At 32.1% G+C, this 20,715-nt stretch overlaps 1 protein-coding gene and 1 long non-coding RNA gene across 3 annotated transcripts; one reads left to right on the plus strand and one right to left on the minus strand.

The window, feature by feature from the left end:
* Positions 1-1,222: 1,222 nt before the first annotated feature.
* On the minus strand, positions 1,223-2,662 carry LOC118038055 (uncharacterized). The gene is made up of 3 exons (XR_004685706.2): positions 2,551-2,662; positions 1,910-1,966; positions 1,223-1,349 (listed from the first exon to the last, which is right to left on the minus strand). It is a non-coding gene; the product is annotated as an uncharacterized lncRNA (long non-coding RNA).
* A 12,489-nt stretch (positions 2,663-15,151) lies between these two features.
* Positions 15,152-20,101, plus strand: LOC118038068 (boron transporter 4). 2 transcript variants are annotated; one of them, XM_035044346.2, is made up of 14 exons: positions 15,152-15,293; positions 15,817-15,922; positions 16,009-16,091; positions 16,472-16,664; positions 16,753-16,891; positions 17,001-17,166; positions 17,260-17,426; positions 17,570-17,743; positions 17,832-17,927; positions 18,018-18,134; positions 18,311-18,618; positions 18,946-19,225; positions 19,315-19,451; positions 19,623-20,101. In XM_035044346.2, exons 2-14 carry the CDS (start codon positions 15,819-15,821, stop codon positions 19,681-19,683), a joined length of 2,025 nt encoding a protein of 674 aa, XP_034900237.1. In that variant the 5' UTR covers positions 15,152-15,293; positions 15,817-15,818; the 3' UTR covers positions 19,684-20,101. The 2 variants fall into 2 exon arrangements, with proteins under 2 accessions (XP_034900237.1, XP_034900236.1); XM_035044345.2 differs by lacking the exon at positions 15,152-15,293 and adding an exon at positions 15,315-15,604.
* The last annotated feature ends 614 nt before the right edge of the window (positions 20,102-20,715 follow it).

The following is a 20,715-nucleotide window of genomic DNA, read 5'->3' on the forward strand; positions in this document are numbered from 1 at the left end:
TCCCGTAGTCTATCAATCATGTATTGTTCGGTGGGAACAAACTGTGGAGCAAACATGGAAAGATCATGAAATCTTCTTTCATACTCAAGTACCGTCATACCCTCCTGCCTCAAAGCTAGAAACTCCTGCTCCTTCATCTTCCGATGATATGATGAGTAAAACTGGTTCTCAAACTGAACTCTAAATTCAGTCCATGTCCAAGACCCCGCAGGCCTCCTAAATCGCACTGTATCCCACCATGATCGTGCTCTGTCTGATAGTAAGTAGGTGGCACAATTTACTCGTAAATCCTCTGTCACCCGAATCTGTTCCATAATGTCCTCCACTGTACGTAACCATCTACCTGCTATCTCAACATCAGGCTCTCCTGAAAATGAGTCACATCCCAACTCCCGCATACTCTTCACTACCCGAACTAGCGTAACCACATTATCCACTGGTGTAGGGGCAACTTGCGGTATCTGTGTTGCTTGTGCCACTGGAGGTGTCGGTACTGGTAATTGAGGCATCGTCTCTATTACTGCTCTCACAATCTGGGCTATAAACACCGGATCAGAATATGGTGCAGGGGTTGTCGCTGGCACTGCTGTTGTTGGAGGAGGTACCTCTCTTAGATGAGGCGCTGCAGGTATGTGAGAGGCTGAATCCTCCAAAGAATCCTCTCTCTCGCTATGCTCGAACCCGGGATCTTGACCCAGTTCCCGTGCTGGAGAGCGATCTGCCATTCACCTTGTCTTATGTGTACTACCCTGAACAAATTTGATACTCATCAGATTCCAATTCAATTCCTGAACCCAAACCAGGGCTCTGATACCAAATGTAACAGCCCCAATTTTATATATTCAAACAGATAGTAAAGACATGATAATTCAATTAAAATAAGGGATTTTTTTATTTTTTCTTGTAATCCATAAAAAATTCGGCAGAGTTTCCTCTATATTATTAGGTACCAAGTTATCGACTTTTCTTCCACAATCCCCAATTAACAAATTTCTTACTTGTCCTATCATCCAGGACATCACCCTCTCATTACATCACAACTTCTCAATAATTAAATTCACATATGTCTAAACAATCCAATATCCCATATTTACATGGATGCAATCTAAAGAATGATTCTAAAAACAGTAACTGGAGTACATTAATAAGGATCGTTAACGAAATTGTAATCGAAATAAGTTCATAATTAAAGCAGAAATTCATAACATAGATTATGCTACACAAAAAGCTTTCGATAAATTGTAGACGCATTATATTACATAACAAAAGGATAAATTCATTCATTACAACATGATATTCAACAAAATATAAGGAACTAATCTACTGTTCAGTCCTGTAGGGGGATGTACCTGAAAATAGATTTAATACAATAATTCAATTAGACAAATAAAATTAAAGACATTTATAAAATTATTTTCTACTTTCTTTCTTTCTTCCCTTTTTTTTTTTGTAAATTTAGTCAAAAGATCATTAAATTAACTTGCTCATCTAGTATTATTATATATCAATTAAATTTCAGAATAATCTACCAATCCATTCAACAAGCACGGTTATCATCAGTCCAAAAACTAAAACATTTCACCCATTCATCAGGGTACGAATCCCATTAACCAGGGAATTCATTATTCATCTCGCCCATTTGCCAGGGCACTAATTCCATTTAAATCAGGAATTAGTTCAACAATTTACCCATTCGCCAGGGTATTAATCCCATTAACCAGGGACTCAATTTCTTACAACGCCCATTCACCAGGGCACTAATCCCATTCATTCAGGAATTAATTCATCATATCGCATATCTTATTTTCTCAAGTAAACAACATAATAATTTCTAACATGTCAACCACAATCAATCCGATAAAAAAAAATACATATTGTCTAATGTTAAATTCAGGTATCGTGTAATTACCTGACGACTGAGCTCGAGCCGTAGTTCCCTGCTGTGGTGTCGGCCTGGCAGCCTCTCCTGAATTGACATGTATATCACATCATTAATCTACTTTCCATATCGAAACACTCAATAAATAAATTCCTTCCAATTATCATTTCATTTGCCAAAATAAAATTTAGAGAGAAACATAAAAATTTCCTTCCTATTCTTCAATTTCCGCATTGTAACACATAATATTTCATCATTCAAAACAATATATATATATATATATATATATATATATATATATAAATTTATTTTACCAAAATTTAAATTAAAGGTAAACATAAAAAAAAAAATTCATGATCCATTCTCTCTTTAACATTAACATCATCTCTTTCCTACATAATCTCATCATCTTATTCAAATTCCTAAATTTTATTCTTCTTAATATTATTTTTCCAAAAAAATCTCTTCTTCAAGAACACCTAAAATTTTGCTTCAATTTCCATAATTTCCTACTTTCTCTACTCACTTCAACAATCTTAACACAATTTCACAATCAATTATAATTTCCCCCAAAATTTATCATGAACCCTAATTCCTCATTTCACAAAATTCAATCAATTTAAAATATTTATTCACCAAGAATCTTATTTAAAAGTGTAAGAGCACTTTACCAAATAATAGCCAAAACTTTAACACTTTTGTATTGAAACTTTCTTTGCTTGAATTATTTTTACTCCTCTCCTGCCCGAATGCTTCTTCTTCCTCTTTGAAAGGTAAGTTTACTTTTATTTTTCTTTCTCCTTCCAGCACACACTTGCACTCACATATATATATATAATTAACTTTTTTAAAAATACCATCCATGTCCTTATTTTTTTTCTTCCACACACACACTTGCACTTATACATGTGTATATATAATTAACTTTTTTAAAAATACCATCCATGTCCTTATTTCTTTTTCTTCCGCACACACTTGCACATATATATATAGCTTTCTTTTTTTCTTTTTTTTTTTTTTTTTTTAATACTATCCATGTCCCTAAATTTTTTGTTGCACTTTTTTTTTCTTCTATATCCCTCAACAGTAACTTTTAAGATTTTGGGTAAAATTTCTCGAATCTTGGTACATGTTTATACCAAATCTTGCCCCGGGTTATATTGAATTTCACTAAGTTACTCGTTGGTACTTTTAGTTTCATGAAATTCACTTCTAAAAAAAATCTCATTAACATTTTCGTGTATATTTATTTATTAACACTTGAACAAAACATTTTAATTCAAATTCTCAAATATATCATCATTCTTATAATTTAATTTATCCATTTTCCTCATTTTTTTATAATCCTGACTTTTCTTACTATCAATAATATTATTCGGGGTTTTACAGTAGGGGTAAAATTGTATTAAATCAAAAGTTTGGAGTCAATTAGGTGTACAAGTGAAGATATCAAAAGTTGAAGGACTAAATTGAACTTTGGCTTATATCCCTAATTCAAGGTCAACACACGTTGCTTTTGAACAATAAAAAAAAGGAACCAAATGACATATTGTTCGGTTCACTGTTCATTATCTTCTTCTTTTGACTCGAAAAAGCTGCTTGGGTGGCTACTTTTCAGGAGCATTTGATGTTTCATCTTTTAACCAAATCAGAAAGATCATACACCACAATGATGGGATGACATTGTATTACACCCTAGAGTAGGTCATGCTGGCCAATTGTCCTTATAGCTGTCATGATGCCGCCCTAAAAGGGCCAACCCAACCAACCTTTAGCAGCCAACTTGTTCAGTTTATGATAGCAACTTTGAACCAATAGTCGAGATTCTTCTGGGTCGAATCAAGGGCCAAGATTTGACACCACTAAAGACAGTATGTCCCTCTTCCATCCCTTATAAATATGGGTGAATTCCATGATCCAAGCATGAATAAAATCAAGTCTAAATTTGGTGAAAAACCAATTTTCCCCACCAATTTTTCTTTTCATACGACTCTTCTCTTTGTTCTTACTCTCTCACCGCCAACCTTCACCATTGCAACCACCAGCTCCACGGCCAAGCCATAAGTATCTCTTCCATGCTAGGTGAGCTCGTTTGTCATCCCCTTCACCTTTCTCTCGTTTTCTTCTTCTTATTCTCCTCCCCATGTTCACTATTCATGCATGAACAATGGATGTGAATTATAATTCATGCCCTGTTCAGGCGTTGCTTCTGGCTGAACTAGTTCCATCCCAACCCAAATGGCTAGGCCAGGTCTAGCCCACCTCCTAAAAAAAAAAAAAAAGGATCCGCTGGGTTGATCTCGGCCAAACCCTTTTTTTCGGGCTAATTTCAACTAAACCCATTTGGGCCAGTCGACCCAGTCCAGTTGGGTCCAACCCAATTACCTGGGTTGGCCAGGGCCATATAATAATAATACTAATAATAATATATTATATATATATATATAGCAATTAAAATTTTAAAGATCAAATTTGATATAATCAACAAATAATATGATATTTCTAAATTTTTCATAACTTTCGGAAAGTGTTTCCTGCTTAAATTTTCTAGAAAAATACTTTCTTGAAAATCAAGCCAAATTTTTCTTTAATTGAAAAGTGTTTTTTATTGACAATTTTTTTAATAACAAATAAATACATAAAAGTTTAACAAGTGATTTCCTGAAAAATAAATTCAAGGAAATAAATATATCCTTCATCTAATATCTTCCAATTTGTCTGGAAAAACAAAAAATATAAAACAATTGGGAGTCATTGATTGCGTCAGCTGTAAAGATCTTTATCCTGTTGATGACTCAGCAATGAATATTCGACCGTCATACATAAGCAAAATTTGATGACCGACTAGTCAAGGGTAGAAGATACACGTTGCATGAAAGTGTCCACAAAAGGGTATCTATAGTCGAATCAGAATCAGAATCAGACTCAGAATTCTCTTTGTTGTCTCGGAAAACTCTCTACTTTTTAAATTGTCAAATGTGAGGGGGGAAAAAAGAAAAGAACTGCAGAACTACCCATTTAGAATTGATTATGTTTTTCCAAGATACAATCAATATGTTCTTAAATTGTCAATATATATATATCAATTTTAAAAATCATCCCTTTTGTCTCTTCAAGTTCATGTATCTTTAATTCCTAACAAATAATAAGATAATATCGATTATTGTATATATATAAAGAAAAACCCACCATTGATCCATCCTATACAGGGGCGTTTAAATTTATAATTTTAAAAATCAGTTTAATCATAATTTTTTATTTTGATTTAGTTTTTTTAGTTTTATCGGTTTTGTCTGTTAATTGATTATTTTAAATACCCCTAATTATACTATACTGTCTATGTTTTCCTCGAAATCTTGAATAATTCGGCATCACAACTTGCAAGGAACTTCATATTTTCTTCATTTTTGTTCTTTGGCTACACCACAAACGATCAATCATCACCAATATCATTTTCTTATGAATGAATGGAGGTACTATTTTATCTGAAAGTTATCAACTTGCATAAAACTCTCTCTCTCTCTCTCTTTCTCTCTCTTTTTTTTTTTTTGTGTGTTTCTTATGAACTTGGAGGCGCCAACTAGGGGATGATACAGATTTTTGTAAAGTTGCGGGTGTAACTTGAGCTAGATACCTTTTGACCACATATAAGCCACCATAAACTAGTGAAAGACAATGAAAGATAATGAGCTAATTCTTAAAACGCTTGCTCATGCTGATGATATAACAACAAGCAACCTACGTGGTTACCTAAAGGATACGATGAGTGATGAGTCAACATTTGTGTTTTTAAGATTCTTATAAATAGAAATACTCTTAAAAAGTAAATTGTGGTTTCCAATAGTATTAAATTTTAAAAAACTTGGGCTTGATAGTCAGTTAAGTTTAAAATAACATGAGTTTAACAAATATATCAGACTCACTCTAACTTAGACTTGACAGTCAGCTAAGCTCAAGATAATATAGGTTTGACATGTCAAGCATTTAGATTTAATAATTATCAAGTTCTAAGGTCATATGCTTGATCATAGACGATTCTTTAAAATAAAAGTATTGAAGGCGTGATAAACTGTCATGTATTTTCATGTAGAATAATCATTCATATTGATACAATTATTTCTCTATACTCTTTAGTGTATACAAGATCTCTTAAAAGACTTACCATATTTACTGTCTCATTAATAAATATAAGAGATGTTTGTCTTTTATTAATGTCGTCGAAAGAGTATGACTTTCTAGTTCTTCCCTTCTCTAAAAACGATAAGATTCAAGGGGTATAAATACCTCACGAATCATTCAGGTAAAGGTTTAGAACTTTTTATCTTTTAAGATAAACTCATAAAGATTTCAAAGCATTAACCAACTTAAAACTCAAGAACAAACATCTTTGTTTCTTAAATTTAAGGCTCTTTTAAGTCATTTATTGCCTTTCTCATAAATATATTAACTTTATCATCATCGGAGAGTCTTTAAATTTCCTTGATTGAGATTATTTTTGCAGGTGCTCAAATTTTTACCATAAGCCTGAAATTCTCTAGACCAAAAAGAAGGAATTCAAGTACGTGAATATATTGACTAATCACTATCCTAAACACCAAGGCCCCGTTTGTTTGCTGGAAAGTAGTTTTCTTTTGTAAAGTGAATTCCGAGAAAGTATTTTCTGATGTTTGGTAGTGTAATGGAAAATAAGTTGGAAAAACACTTTCCAGTGTTTGGTTATATCATGAAAAATGAGCTGGAAAATAACTTATTAATATTTTATTTTTCTCAAATTTATTAAAATAACAAGGAACAAATCTTACAAATTAAAAAGTTGAATGAGAATAAAATTGAAAAAAAATATAATTTCATAAATTATCTCAAATAAAATAAATAATAATCAAAATAATAGAGATCAAATCTAAAAAAAAAAAAATTGGAAGATGCAGAAATTAAAATAATAATAATTAACATTTCATAAATTATTTCAAATAGAATAAATAACAATCAAAAGAATGAGGACCAAATTTGATAGATAAAAAAATTTAATTAAAAAATGACAAGGAAAAATCAAATAGCAATTATAAAAATTAAGACCAAAGTTAATATAAAAATTAAATTCTAAGGGATAAAATTGAAAAAAAAATATTCAAAACAAAATATATATAGCAATCAAAAGTTTGAGGACTAAATTTGATATAATCAGTAAATAATATGATATTTCTAATTTTTTTAAACTTCCGGAAAGTGTTTTCTGTCCAAAATAAAAGGAAAACACTTTCTTGAAAACCAAGCTAAATTTTCCTTTAACCGGAAAGTGTTTTCTGTTGACCGAAAGTATTTTTTGTTAATCAACTTTTATAATGATAAACAAACACATAAAAGTTTGGAAAGTGGTTTTCTGAAAACTACTTTCTGAGAAATAAACACAACCTAAATAACTTATTATTTACATATATTGAATTTTAAAACATCATGAATAAACGATCAGCATTGGACAAGATAGAATTCTTTGGATAAAATATTTTTGAACCTTTTCATTCCCAAACTGAATAGAAGATAAATTCTTCGGGAACATCAGTGTTAAGAGTGGATAGGTGCCATGAATCCTGAATCCACACATCTTTCCGTAATATTGACAGCAGCGGGAATCAAGCTAGCAAGGGGACCCTCTTCCAGCCATTTATCATACCACAGGGACAAATCTCACGTCCCTATATATTCTGTTAATGAACCCATCCCGTAGTTAAGACAGAGCTTTCAAATCCGACCTCCATGTGCATGAAACTGCAGTCGAAGTACTTAACATATTTGTGCCGAAGGAGACGGACCCACAATTTTCCATGACTGAAGCAAATGCCAGATAAGCTTACCTAAAAGAGAAACATTAGCAGAACGAGTTTCCCTTATGATTGCAACTTTGAACCAATAGTCGGGATCCTTATGGGTCGAATTAAGGTTCAAGATTTGGCACTACTAAAGATAATATGTTCCTCTTTCATCCTTTATAAATAGAAGTGAATTCCATGCTTCAAGCATGAATAAAATCAGTTCAAAATTTGGTGAAAAACCAATCTTAATTCCCCACCAATTTTTCTTTCCAGACTACACTTCTTTTTGTTTTTACTCTCTCACCGCTAACCTTCACCATTGCAACCACAAGCTCCACGGCCAAGCAATAAGTATCTCTTCCACGCTAGGTGAGCTCATATGCCATACCCTCACCCTTCTCTCTTCTTCTTCTTCTTCCTATGTCTACTGTCCATGCATGAACAGTGAATGTGAACTATAATTCATGCCCTATTCATGCATTACTTCGAGTCGGACCAGTTTTGTTGTAGCCCAAATAACTAAGTCGGGTCCAGCCCACCTCCTAAAAAAGAAGAAGAAAAGGATCCGTTGGGTCGATCTTGGCCCAAACCCCTTTTTTGGTTGATCTCAACCAAACCCATTTGGGCTAGTCGATCAAGTCCAGTTGGGTCCAACCTAATTACCTGGGTTGGCCGAGGCCATATATTTTATAATAATAATAATAATAATATATTATATATGTTAAAAAAAAATGAAAAGGTCAAAAAACAAATCAAGGGTCATTTAAAAAAAATGTGATTTTCTCACATGTTTTTCTATCAATTTTACATAATATTGGGCTATATATATTTATATTGTAAGATACAAATCCAGTATTATAATACACGATTTTCTTCGAAATGTTTCTAAATTTTTTTTTACAAAATCCAAAAAATTCTCTAAAGTTTTGAATTAATTTCCTCTTTTAAAAAATAAAAAACAATTTTTTTTTTATTTTCATGCATACGATCAAATCCTAAAATTTTCCAATCATATTTTTCATAACAAAATTGCATCTTTCTCATGTTTTAAAATTCAAAATGGGTATCATAATCAGTTTATGATTATCCATTGAGATTTAACCAAAATATAAAAAAATCATTCACCAATCATTTTATTCACTTTATATTTAAAATATCAAGATTTAGTTGTAAACTTTAGTATATGGGGGTGTAAAACTACACAGTAGAGTATACCCATTTAAATATGCTTTAAACCTAAAAAACCAACAAATAGAAATTTGATCTAAAAAAACAATTAAATAACAATACAATTTACTTTAGATATGGTACATTAAGAGTGATACACTAGTTCCTTACCTAAGCTTAAACAAATCATAAATTCTTAATAATCATAATATTAGGTAATTACCTGTAAATTTTATCAAAAACTCTTGTCTTCATAATAATACCTCTCATAAAACATATTTAACGCGTCATCCTAACATCACCCCCGACACATTGATTTCCTAACAGTGGTGGCGGTGTTTTTTGTAACAACATCAGCAACTAAACAAATAAATTAGCCAAACGTGAGTTTAGACATGAATATTTAATGACGTTTGTCATCCTCTGCCACAGCTCAAAAAACCATGAGTGCACGACAATATAGTGCATGACAATATAAAATATTTTTAAGTGATCCTTAATCTACTCTTTTCCAATGTGTCTGGAAAAACAAAAATAACAAAACAATTGGGAGTCATTGATTGCGTCAGCTGTACAGATCTTTCTCCTGTTGATGACTCAGCAATGAATATTCGACAGTCATAAATGTGCACCAATTTATATATATTTTTTGCTATACATAAACTTCAAGCATAATTTTTACCAAACATGTATTTAAATCCAACTAACCACATCTAACCACACTTTTTAAAAACTTATTTTTTCAAATCACAACCACAAAAACTACCTAAAAAACAAACAATAATGTTACAACCATAGGCGGAGGCATGGCAAAAGCTAGGGTGAGCTTTAGCCTAGGTTAAGATTTTATCAATATTTTTTAACTAGTTTTATGTAAAAAAAATCTATAATTCTCAATTAAATTATCAAAAAATTCTAAAAATTTGTGTAAAGCCTTCTAATATGATGCTTTAACTTAAGTTAAAATTTCAGAATTTTTGGAGAAATTTAAAAATTTAATGAAAAATCACAATTTGATCAGTTTTATGTTATTGGACGTAACTTTCAATTCGACCATCAGATCGAGTTGAAATTTTATGAGGGATCTAAAAATATATTGAATAAAATCTACTTAAGAGTTTAAGATGAACGGAGCTTGATAGTGCTAACAAAAAAAAAAAAAAGGACCGTCAAATAAAAGCAAAATGATTCATTAAGAGTAAAATGGTTATTTGCCATTAAAAAATAAAACAAATCAGCTCCTCCTTCCTTTTATATGTTGCCGACTGAGTAGAAGCATAATAGAAGAAAAAAGAAAAGGCGAGAGAGAAATAGAAAAAAGTAAGGGAAAAACATAAAAAAATTCCAAGGAAAAAAAATAAGAAGTGAGAGAATATCCTTGTAAACTTATAAAGTCCAACTTATAAAACACTAATCCATGGAAGAATCAAGTGAAGGAAGAAGAAAATAAAATAGAAAAAAAATTTAATTACTTTATTTTCCAGTTGACATGAGATTGTTATTTTATCCCGGTTGAGGGGTTGTTACAATATCGATTCAGATTCAATTATAGATGAATTATATTTCACAAAACATCGAAAGATGTAACTTTAATAGTGAATTTATTTTTACTTTTATTTTAATTTTATGTACTTTCAAATTTATTTTTTAATATTTTAGATAGTGTATTTGAATTAAAATTTATGTATATGAGTTAATAATTGATCTTAAAAAATATTTATATATTTATTTAATAGCCCAAGACAAAAAAAATTCCTGGCTACGTTCTTGGTTACAACTAATAAGATAATCTCGATTATTGTGTATATATATATATATATATATATATATATATATATATATATATATAAAGAAAAACCAACCATTGGTCCATCCTACACATTTGTGTGCATGCATGTGTTTACTAATTTCTACCGTGTATATTTTCCTTGAAACCTTGAATAATTCGGTATCACAACTTGCAAGGAACTTCATATTTTCTTCATTTTTGTTCTTTGGCTACAGCACAAACGACTAATCATCACCATCAATTTCTTATGAATGTATGGAGGTAATATTTTATCTGAAAGCTATCAACTTGCATAAAACTCTTTTTTTTTCTTTTTTTTTTTTCTGGTTTCTTATGAACTTGGAGGCTCCAACTAGGGGATGATACAGATTTTTGTAGAGTTGCGAGTGGAACTTGAGCTAGACACCTCAGGCCACTTATAAGCCACCATAAACTAGTGAAAGACAATGAGCTAATTCTTAAAACGCTTGCTCGTGTAGATGATATAACGACAAACAACCTACCTTGTTACCTAAAGGATACGTACGAGTGATGAGTCAACATTTGTTTTTTTTTAAGATTCTTATAATTAAAAAATACTCTTAAAAAGTAAATTGTGTTTGCAATACTTAAAATAGTGTGTTATGAGATACCAATCATTTAAATTCAATCATTGCCAAGTTTTAAAATTATATATTTAATCATAGACAATTCTCTAAAATAAAAATATTAAAAGCATGACAAATTATCATGTCTTTTCATCTATAATTATTATTCATAATGATAGGTGTATACAAGGTCTCTTAAGGGATCTACTGTACTTATTATCTCATTAATAATATATAAGATATATTTATTTTTCATTACTATTATCGAAAGCATAGAACTTTCTAACCCTTTCTTTCTCTAAAAATAACAATGTTCAAGGGGTATATCCAATATACTCTAGATTACAATAATAATTCATAGTGTATTACTGTTTTTTTTCACTTATGTATTTTTTTTCACTTTGACCTTTTTTGTTTTTCCCCCCTGAAATTATCTTTGTCAATTTTACTTTTTTAATATTGAGCTGGTTAAAAATTTTGCTTTGTAATTTTTTTCCTTTAAAATATTATGGGATTACTACGATATTTTTCCACATGGTTTTTCTATTTTATTATTTTATTTTTTAAAATTATATTTTTTGATTTTATTTTTTAATATTAAGCTAATTGAGAATTTAGTCTTGTAATTTTTTTCTTTAAAACATTGTTGATTGCTACAGTGTTTCTTCACATGTTTTTTTATTTTATTTTTATGATTTTCTTCAAAATTATCCTTTTCAACTAGTTAAGAATTACAATTATAATATGTGAGGAAAACATTGTAGCTTTCCTCACAAATTACTGTGAATTACTACAGTATTTTTTCCCACATGATTGTTTTTTTATGTTTTTTTTTTCTAAAAATTATCTTTATCAATTTTATTTTTTAAATATTAAGCTGGTTAAGAATTACAATTACAAGTAAATAGAAGTAAGGCTAAATCATGTGGGGAAAACACTGTAACTTTCCTCACAAAACAATATGGGTTGATACAGTTTTTCATCACATGGTTTTTTTCTAGTTTCTTTTGTGTTTTCTTTTTTTTTTGTAATATTTTTTTTCTAAAATTATCTTTGTCAATTTTATTTTTTGTAATATTGAGCTTGTTAGAATTTAACTTTGTAATAAAGTTTAATCATATGGAGAAAGTATTGCAACTTTCCTCATAAAACACTGTGGATTTCTATAGTGTCTGTCCACATGGTTTTTTTTCTTATGATTTTTTCAAAATTGTCTTTGTCAATTTTATTTTTTTAATATTGAGCTGGTTGAGAATTATAATTATAAGTCATTACAAATAAGGTTAAATCTTGTAGGGAAGCATTGTAGCTTTCATAAAAAAAATTGTGAATTGCTATAGTGTTTCCAATATGATTTTTTTTCCTTTTTTTTTATATATATTTTTTAAAATTGGCTCTGTAGATTTTTAAAAATATTTTTTTTCTTTAAAACACTGTGAATTGCTGCAGTGTTTTTCCATATGATTTTTTTTTTATGATTTTTTCTAAAATTATCATTGTCGATTTTTTTTTTAATATTGAGTTGGTTAAGAATTATAATTACAATAAAACTAAATTATATGGAAAAAACATTGTTGTTTTCCTCACAAAACACTGTAGATTACTATAGTATTTCTCTAAAATTTTTTTATATGATTTTTTGTAAAATTATCATTGTCAATTTTATTAGGGAAAACACTGTAATTTTCCTTACAAAACATTATCAATTGCTACAACGTTTTTCCTTATGAGTGTTTTTTCCTTCCAAAATTATCTTTATCGATTTTTTTTTTAATATTAAGTTGGTGAAGAATTTAGCTTTGTATTTTTTTTTTTATTAACAAAAAAACTAAATCATGTGGCGAAAGCACTATATTTTTCCTCACAAAATACTGTAGATTGCTATAAATCATTTTATTCAATCTATAAATTTTTGATCACCAACACAATCTTTTTTTTCGTCATGAAATATTGACTTTATCATACCTTTAGTTTCTATAACTCATCCAGTATTGGTTCACAATTATAACACCATCAAGTACATTTATTTTATAAGCCCGTGACATTACATGAGGACGCCATCTCATCTTGCTTAAAAAGATCTATATCCAATGAGTTGTAATCTTTTTTATTTTTATTTTTTTTTGTAATTTATTGGAATGAAATAAAACTAATAGCTTTTAGTCAGATTTCCATAAATATTAAGCATATGGTTTCATATTTCCTATTAAAGATACCTATAATGTGGATGTATTCTTCCATTTGAAGGAGGACTCCGTTTTGATCTTCCAAAAAGCTAGATGTTAATATCAAAGTCCTTTTCCACGTTCGATGAAAAGAGGGAACAGTTGGTTTTCTTAAAATTCGGTGGCACTAATTACTCGTCGTCAATGCCTAATGGTATACCGCACCACGCGTTTTTCAATTTTAAAATAAGACCAGTTTGCCCTTACATTAGAAAAACGTTTTTTAAAAAATTAAAATAAAATTATGTTAAAAAAGGAAAAAGAATTCCACTTGGAGTGTCTCTCGGGCAGGTCTATTCTGCAATATGAATCTCTCTCTCTCTCTGTTGGGATCTCTAATATTCGATTTTTGTTAATGCAGTACCTCATCATAATAATCTTCTCAATGCAGCCCCTCTACTGCACGTCTTTCAATTGCTTCAGTTCCTCTTACAGTGGTTAAATGGGCTGTTTATTGGGGTGTGTTCATATCTTAATGCTTAAACTGAACTATATATATTACCAAAAAGAGATAGAAAAAGAGAAATAATAATTATTGCTTGAAAATCAAGATTTTAAGCTCAATAATAAGTCCAAAGTTCAAATTTTGATGTTTGATAAAAAGAAGAAGGGAGACCATAAAAATGTATATGTAGCAATCATATCATTAGTAATTGCTTGCCACAACTCCATGGATGTAAATATTGCCGCCACCTCCAGTTCAAAAAACTCATCATCCAAGTTATTTTCCTTCACCAAAAAGCTATAAAATAATTGTGATTAGATTTGATTTGAGTATAGGATCAATTATGTGGTATAAAAGGTTTTTAAGGAGTTTTTTTTTTCTATTTAGTTTAGAAAATTAAATAATATGCTTGATAATTTTTTTTTCAAGGTTGATAATTTATTTTATTTAAGGACTTGCAAACCCTTTAAAAAGGAGGGCTACTTAAAGAAAAATATTCACTAATAAATTTTAAATTAAAGTTTTTATATGGTGGATCTATTGGTATAATTTTGTTTTGGATTGTGCCTATTGTTTTTCTTATAGTGTTTTCTTTCTACATCAGCTATTATTAGAACTTTGTGTCAATTAGTATTAAACCTTAACGATTTCTAGTAAATTTAGTAGGATATCATTGAGGACATGTATTAGAACACACCAATTCATGTTGGTTATTTATTGTATGTTGTTAAATAACCATAGTTGAAAGTGTTGTCAGAACAAAACATACTTGTGTAAGAGGTAATGAAGAGGTTTTTCATCAAGAAAAAGACATTCAAGAACTGATATATTGTTTTCATTTGTATTAATTGTTGTTATTGAAAATTCTAGTAGAGGGATCCATGATAGGACAACTCGCACAAAGATGTTATGTTAAGGATCTATGATGGATAGCCCACACAAAAATATTTTTTTTTTATTTTAAATTAATATTTTTTTATATATTTTCAGATTGTTTAAATATGTTGATATAAAAAAATAAATTATTTTAATATATTTTTAAATAAAAAAATATTTTAAAAAATAATCATTATCATGAACTCTACAATTGCATCGGTAAAAATCAAAATAACTTGGTCCATGTTAAAACTCAAACGACGTGGATAGGGTGCGAGGGCTGCATCAATGTAAACGATATGATGAGGGACTATATTAACAATTATTGAATAGTAGAGAGAAAACCGAGCTCCTCTTTGTCTCTAAAAGAGATTGCAGAAAAGTCCTCTACAAGAAGCCGCCAACTAGAGAACAAATTTTATTCAACACCAACGCACATTTGGTCTCTGTTTCTCCATCGAAATTCCTGCTGAACTTTCCTCTTTGGAAGGAAAAGCCAGCAAGCATTCTCTCTGGTATTTCTTTCTCTGAATCTCTCCTTCATTACTACCATTTTACTCATACAAACCCGCACATTTCTGCGCTAACCTGAGCGTTTCTTGTTCACTTCTTGGCTGCATGTTCAAGACTTGATTGTTCTGGTTTTCATGTAACCTTGTTTAATTTCTGCTTCTGGGATTCCCTTTCCTTTTCTGTTTCCTGTCTGTGAAAAAATGAAAAGAGAACGTCTGGTTGTTTCGGTAACAAAATCTGTGGTTGGATGCTGATAACATGCAGGACAAAGCAACAAAACTATATCTCTTTCCCTTTCTTGATTTCCTTCTTTGTAAGTAAGAGAAGTAAGAGTTGTCTCTATCAATCCTCCTAAATGTCATCACCTCAGCTTGGAAGTGCAAGAGATTATCTTCTTTCTTTTTTTGTTGTCAAGATTTCCTCGTTCACCCACACCCCTGTTTTTTTTTCTTCTCTTTTTTTGAGTTGCTTCGTCTTCGGTATCTTTTTTTTCCTATCTGATACTAATAATATCTTTTAATTCAGAGATGGAGCAGATTAAAACTCCGTTTAGAGGTATCCTAAACGATGTTAGAGGAAGAGCAGCCTGCTATAAACAAGATTGGGTTGCAGGCATTCTTTCTGGATTCGGGTACCTATTACTCAACTCGAGTAGCGTAATATTTCCATCCTGTCTTTGGAATTTTATCTAAATTTTCTTTCAAAATTTTCTGACAGTATACTGGCACCAACTACATACATCTTCTTCGCTTCAGCCCTTCCTGTTATTGCCTTCGGCGAGCAACTTAGAAGAGATACAGGTTGCTACTTCCTCTCCTCCTCATGTTCTCCTAATCACGCTTCTTTAGAAAAGTATAACCCAGCAAAAGTGGATATTCTCACTTTTAGAAATTTTAGCGCTTCCCTTTTGTTCACTTTAGACAGTGAAAGACTAGGAAAGTAAATGGTAATCCTGAGAAGCACAGTATTATTTTGCCTCTGGTAAAGTGCAGGATTTAATATATTGCGGCGTGGTGCATAAAAGGTAAACCAATAAAATGAAATCCTAAGGATATATTTGATTTCTTATTAACTTAATCTCCTTGCACTATTAGCTGCAATTTTCTATCTCAATCTAAGGTCCATGATTGCATTTAAGGAGTTTGAAAGTAATGTAATTTCTATAATTTGCTGTTTGTAGATGGAAGCTTGAGCACAGTAGAAACTTTAGCTTCTACTGCTCTTTGTGGCATCATACACTCAGTACTTGGTGGGCAACCTCTATTAATATTAGGCGTTGCAGAACCCACTGTTATAATGTACACTTATCTGTACAACTTTGCCAAAGAAAGGGAAGATTTAGGGCATAAACTCTTCTTGGCCTGGGCTGGATGGTACGAGAAATTTGTTTTGTTACTTGCTTAAAATTGTTTCTTATATTTGGGTTTTTTGATGCATTCATTTTTCTGGTGACTGTCGCAGGGTTTGTGTCTGGACAGCTCTTTTGCTGTTCCTTCTTGCAATATTCAATGCATGTGCTATAATCAATCGGTTTACTCGAGTAGCAGGCGAACTTTTTGGCATGTTGATTGCTGTTTTGTTCATGCAAGAGGCTATCAAGGTGAGCACAATCAATACAAAAAAAGAAAAAAGAAAATGTTTGAGTGAGTGAATAACAACTTGATGAGGGTGATACTACTAAAATATGTTGCACAATGTTTGGATCACAGGGCATGGTCAGCGAGTTTGAAATTCCCAAAGCTGAAGACCCGAAGCTAGATAAGTATCAATTTCAGTGGCTTTACACTAATGGACTTCTGGGTATCATATTCACTTTTGGCCTTCTTTATACTGCCTTAAAAAGTAGAAGGGCAAGAGCATGGTGGTATGGCACAGGTTTGTGAAGCAATCTTTACCAAATTTTGCATTTTGGTTAGAAATTAATACGTGAACACAAGGAATTTGAAATTCTTGCACGATGCTGTCCAGGTTGGTTTAGAAGTTTTATTGCAGACTATGGTGTTCCTTTCATGGTCGTGGTGTGGACAGCACTTTCATTTAGTATACCAAGCAAAGTTCCTTCCGGTGTTCCCAGAAAACTTTTTAGCCCTCTTCCATGGGAATCTGCATCCTTACATCACTGGACTGTCATCAAGGTAACCAAAACTTGACTGGAATTTCTAAGGCAGCAATTTAGTAATGAATCATTTTCTCTTTTTTATTTACTTGTTTTGTGCATGACCGTTTTGTCTGCTTCTAGACACTTGCAGCTAATATCTATTGTCGAATCAAATTACAGGATATGGGGAGTGTCCCCCCAGCATATATCTTTGCTGCCTTTGTTCCTGCTGTGATGATAGCAGGGCTCTACTTTTTTGACCACAGTGTTGCTTCCCAGATGGCACAACAAAAGGAGTTCAATCTTAAAAATCCTTCTGCGTACCATTATGACATCTTGTTGCTGGGCTTTATGGTACATATATACCATCCACATATGTTAAAGCTGGCTATTCTTCCCATTATGTTTCTTGAAAATTTAATATTGACTGATTGGTTTTCAGACTTTGATTTGTGGATTACTTGGGCTACCTCCTTCTAATGGTGTTCTACCACAGTCTCCAATGCATACCAAGAGCCTTGCTGTCCTCAAAAGACAGGTCGGATTACAGAATCTCGAAGGAGGACTTCTTAAGGTAATAAGATGAGCAGCCTCTAGATGCTTATACGATCTGTTTGGTCATTTACAGTTGATTCGAAGGAAGATGGTGGAAAGTGCCAAAGAAAGCATCAAGCAGAAAGCTAGCAACTCTGAAATCTATGGCAAGATGGAGGATGTGTTCATTGAAATGGACAGCGGTCCAATTGTAAGTTCTTTGATCTAATGCTCCCTACGCCGAAAAACATAAACATTTTCTTACAAATGACTTGTACAAGTTGTATGTTTAAAAATTCTAAGAACATTAGTTTGTCTCCAGGAAGATGGTAATGTTCGCAAATCCTCAGCACATTAATGCCAACACCATGGTTTTCTGATATGCAGACTACAGTAGCTAGAGAGCTGGAAGACCTAAAGGAGGCAGTCATGAATGGAGAAAATCCAAAGGATACATTTGATCCTGAGAAGCACATTGATGCCTACTTGCCTGTCCGAGTTAATGATCAGAGAGTAAGCAATTTTCTGCAGTCACTACTTGTGGCAGTATCAGTGAGTGCTATGCCTGCAATAAAGTTGATACCTACATCAGTCCTATGGGGATATTTTGCTTACATGGCAATCGACAGTCTCCCTGGGAACCAGTTCTGGGAAAGAATGCTACTTCTCTTCGTTACACCTGGCCGACGCTACAAGTAAGTTCTTTGTCATTCCGAGTTGTTAACAATTCAACCAGCATTTTAGAATTAGAGCACAGTTTTCTCAAATCTTGTTTTATGGAATCTAAAAAACTAGATCAAACCAAAACTGTTCTATTTTTTCTCAGCATTTCGGAAAATTTATATTTTTGGGGTAAAAGAACTTGATCATTTCCTTCAAGATATTAAATTCATTATTAATGTTCATTGTTTTTAGAAACTTCCTGATTGCAGGTAAATACTACTTCATCATTCTGACATGTATTGTTATTAGCTGCCTATGATTTACCAGTTACATCTGTGCCTGAAATTCATTTTTGGCAGGGTCTTGGAGGGGGTTCATGCTTCTTTTGTGGAATCAGTTCCATTCAAATACATTGCCATATTTACAATCTTCCAATTCGTGTATTTCCTGTTGTGTTATGGCGTGACATGGATTCCGATAGCTGGAATCTTGTTCCCTTTGCCGTTCTTTGTTCTCATCAGCATAAGACAACACATCCTTCCTAAGTTCTTCAGTCCGAATCATTTGCGGGAACTAGATGCAGCTGAGTACGATGAGATTACCGGCACCCCACGACTTTCTCTCAGCCTCTCTTTCAAGGCATATTATTCTCCAGATCTATCAAGATATCTTCTGATACTTTGTAGTTTTCGTCGAGTTGATACTAAATTCATGTGGCATTCTATCAGGAAAGAGAAGCACATGTTCTTGGAAACGAGGAAGGGGAAGTGGAGATGTGTGATGCTGAGATATTTGACGAGCTAACTACCAGCAGAGGGGAGTTGAAAGTTAGAACTGTAAGCTTCAGTGAAGAGAAAACACTCAGGTATTCTGGTTTCTTTACTCCTGAGAAGGAAAAAAAGTATATCTTGTTCAAGAGTAGGACTATTGGTGCTATGCTACATCTGGGAAGCACATGTTTCCTGTACAAATGCGTTCCAGATTTCTGTACAAGAATTTGAGGCTTACAGGTTTTTTTTTTTTTTGGTCGTTGCAGGTTTAGCCCGAGGGTGCTGTCCAACCAGAATGAGACGATAAACCATCTTGGTCAGGACTAAAAAAATTGAAGAGTGATAATGAAAAATGATACCTCAATAAGGAGAAAATAATCCCATCATGATAGATACAGAAAAAGAAAGACAGAGAGAGAATAGACCTAATTCAAAATGTTCTTGATAGAAACGAAGCCAGCCAAGAACAGATTATTAAGTTTTGTCCATTAAAAACCACCACATCCTCTAATTTCTAGTCCCTTTAATATTCAACTCCAAATTAGCGTTGTAGTAGAACTACAAGATTCCAAAGGTGAAATTCTGTCGCATCACTACCATCTCCATTAGACATAGAACACCTACAAACTTCATATTTTCCAGTAGTGAATACAAGCAAATGGCTGGATTTCTAACTGAAAATTGTTGTTATTGCTCTTACTTTGATGTGAAGTAACGATTGCTTATTCACTCTTTTCTTCCTTTATTGTTTAGTTATCTCCAATTTCCCTGCTATAAAACACTGGGGCTTTATCAACTTCCATGTAAAGGAAAAATGTAGAAGCTAAAAATGTTTTCTATGATTCATATAGAGAGGCTTTCAATTGGTTATGGGAGCCACGGCCCACGACAATGAAAAGGGCGCGTATAATACGCATTCCCCATGTCTATCGCATGAGAGGTTTATAAAGAGAATATTACACCTGCAGAGACAATTACAGCAACAAATCCTATAAAATCTGTTAGTCCCATGCAATCTGCTGATTCCACTACATCAGCCTTGGAAGTCTCCGAATCTCAAGCAACTACATTCCTTAGTTAGAATGATTAATTGACATTCCCTTTGTAATACATGTAATTGATTGGACTTACCTTACAGTGCCGAGTTTCTGTAAATAGGAAAGTCTACCCCTGTACTAATATATATACTTGCATGCAACCTAATAGAAGTTACGGTTGTGAAGCAATAATTCTCAATCTCTCTGCTCTCATCCTTTCCTCTCCCATTGATTTTATATTTCTTATATGGTATCAGAGCTCTTTGGAGCTAACCCTCAAAATATCGATCCTACCCAAACCAATGGCCAACACACCCAAAAC

This window comes from Populus alba, chromosome 3 (assembly GCF_005239225.2).
Source record: "Populus alba chromosome 3, ASM523922v2, whole genome shotgun sequence".
NCBI lineage: Eukaryota > Viridiplantae > Streptophyta > Magnoliopsida > Malpighiales > Salicaceae > Populus > Populus alba.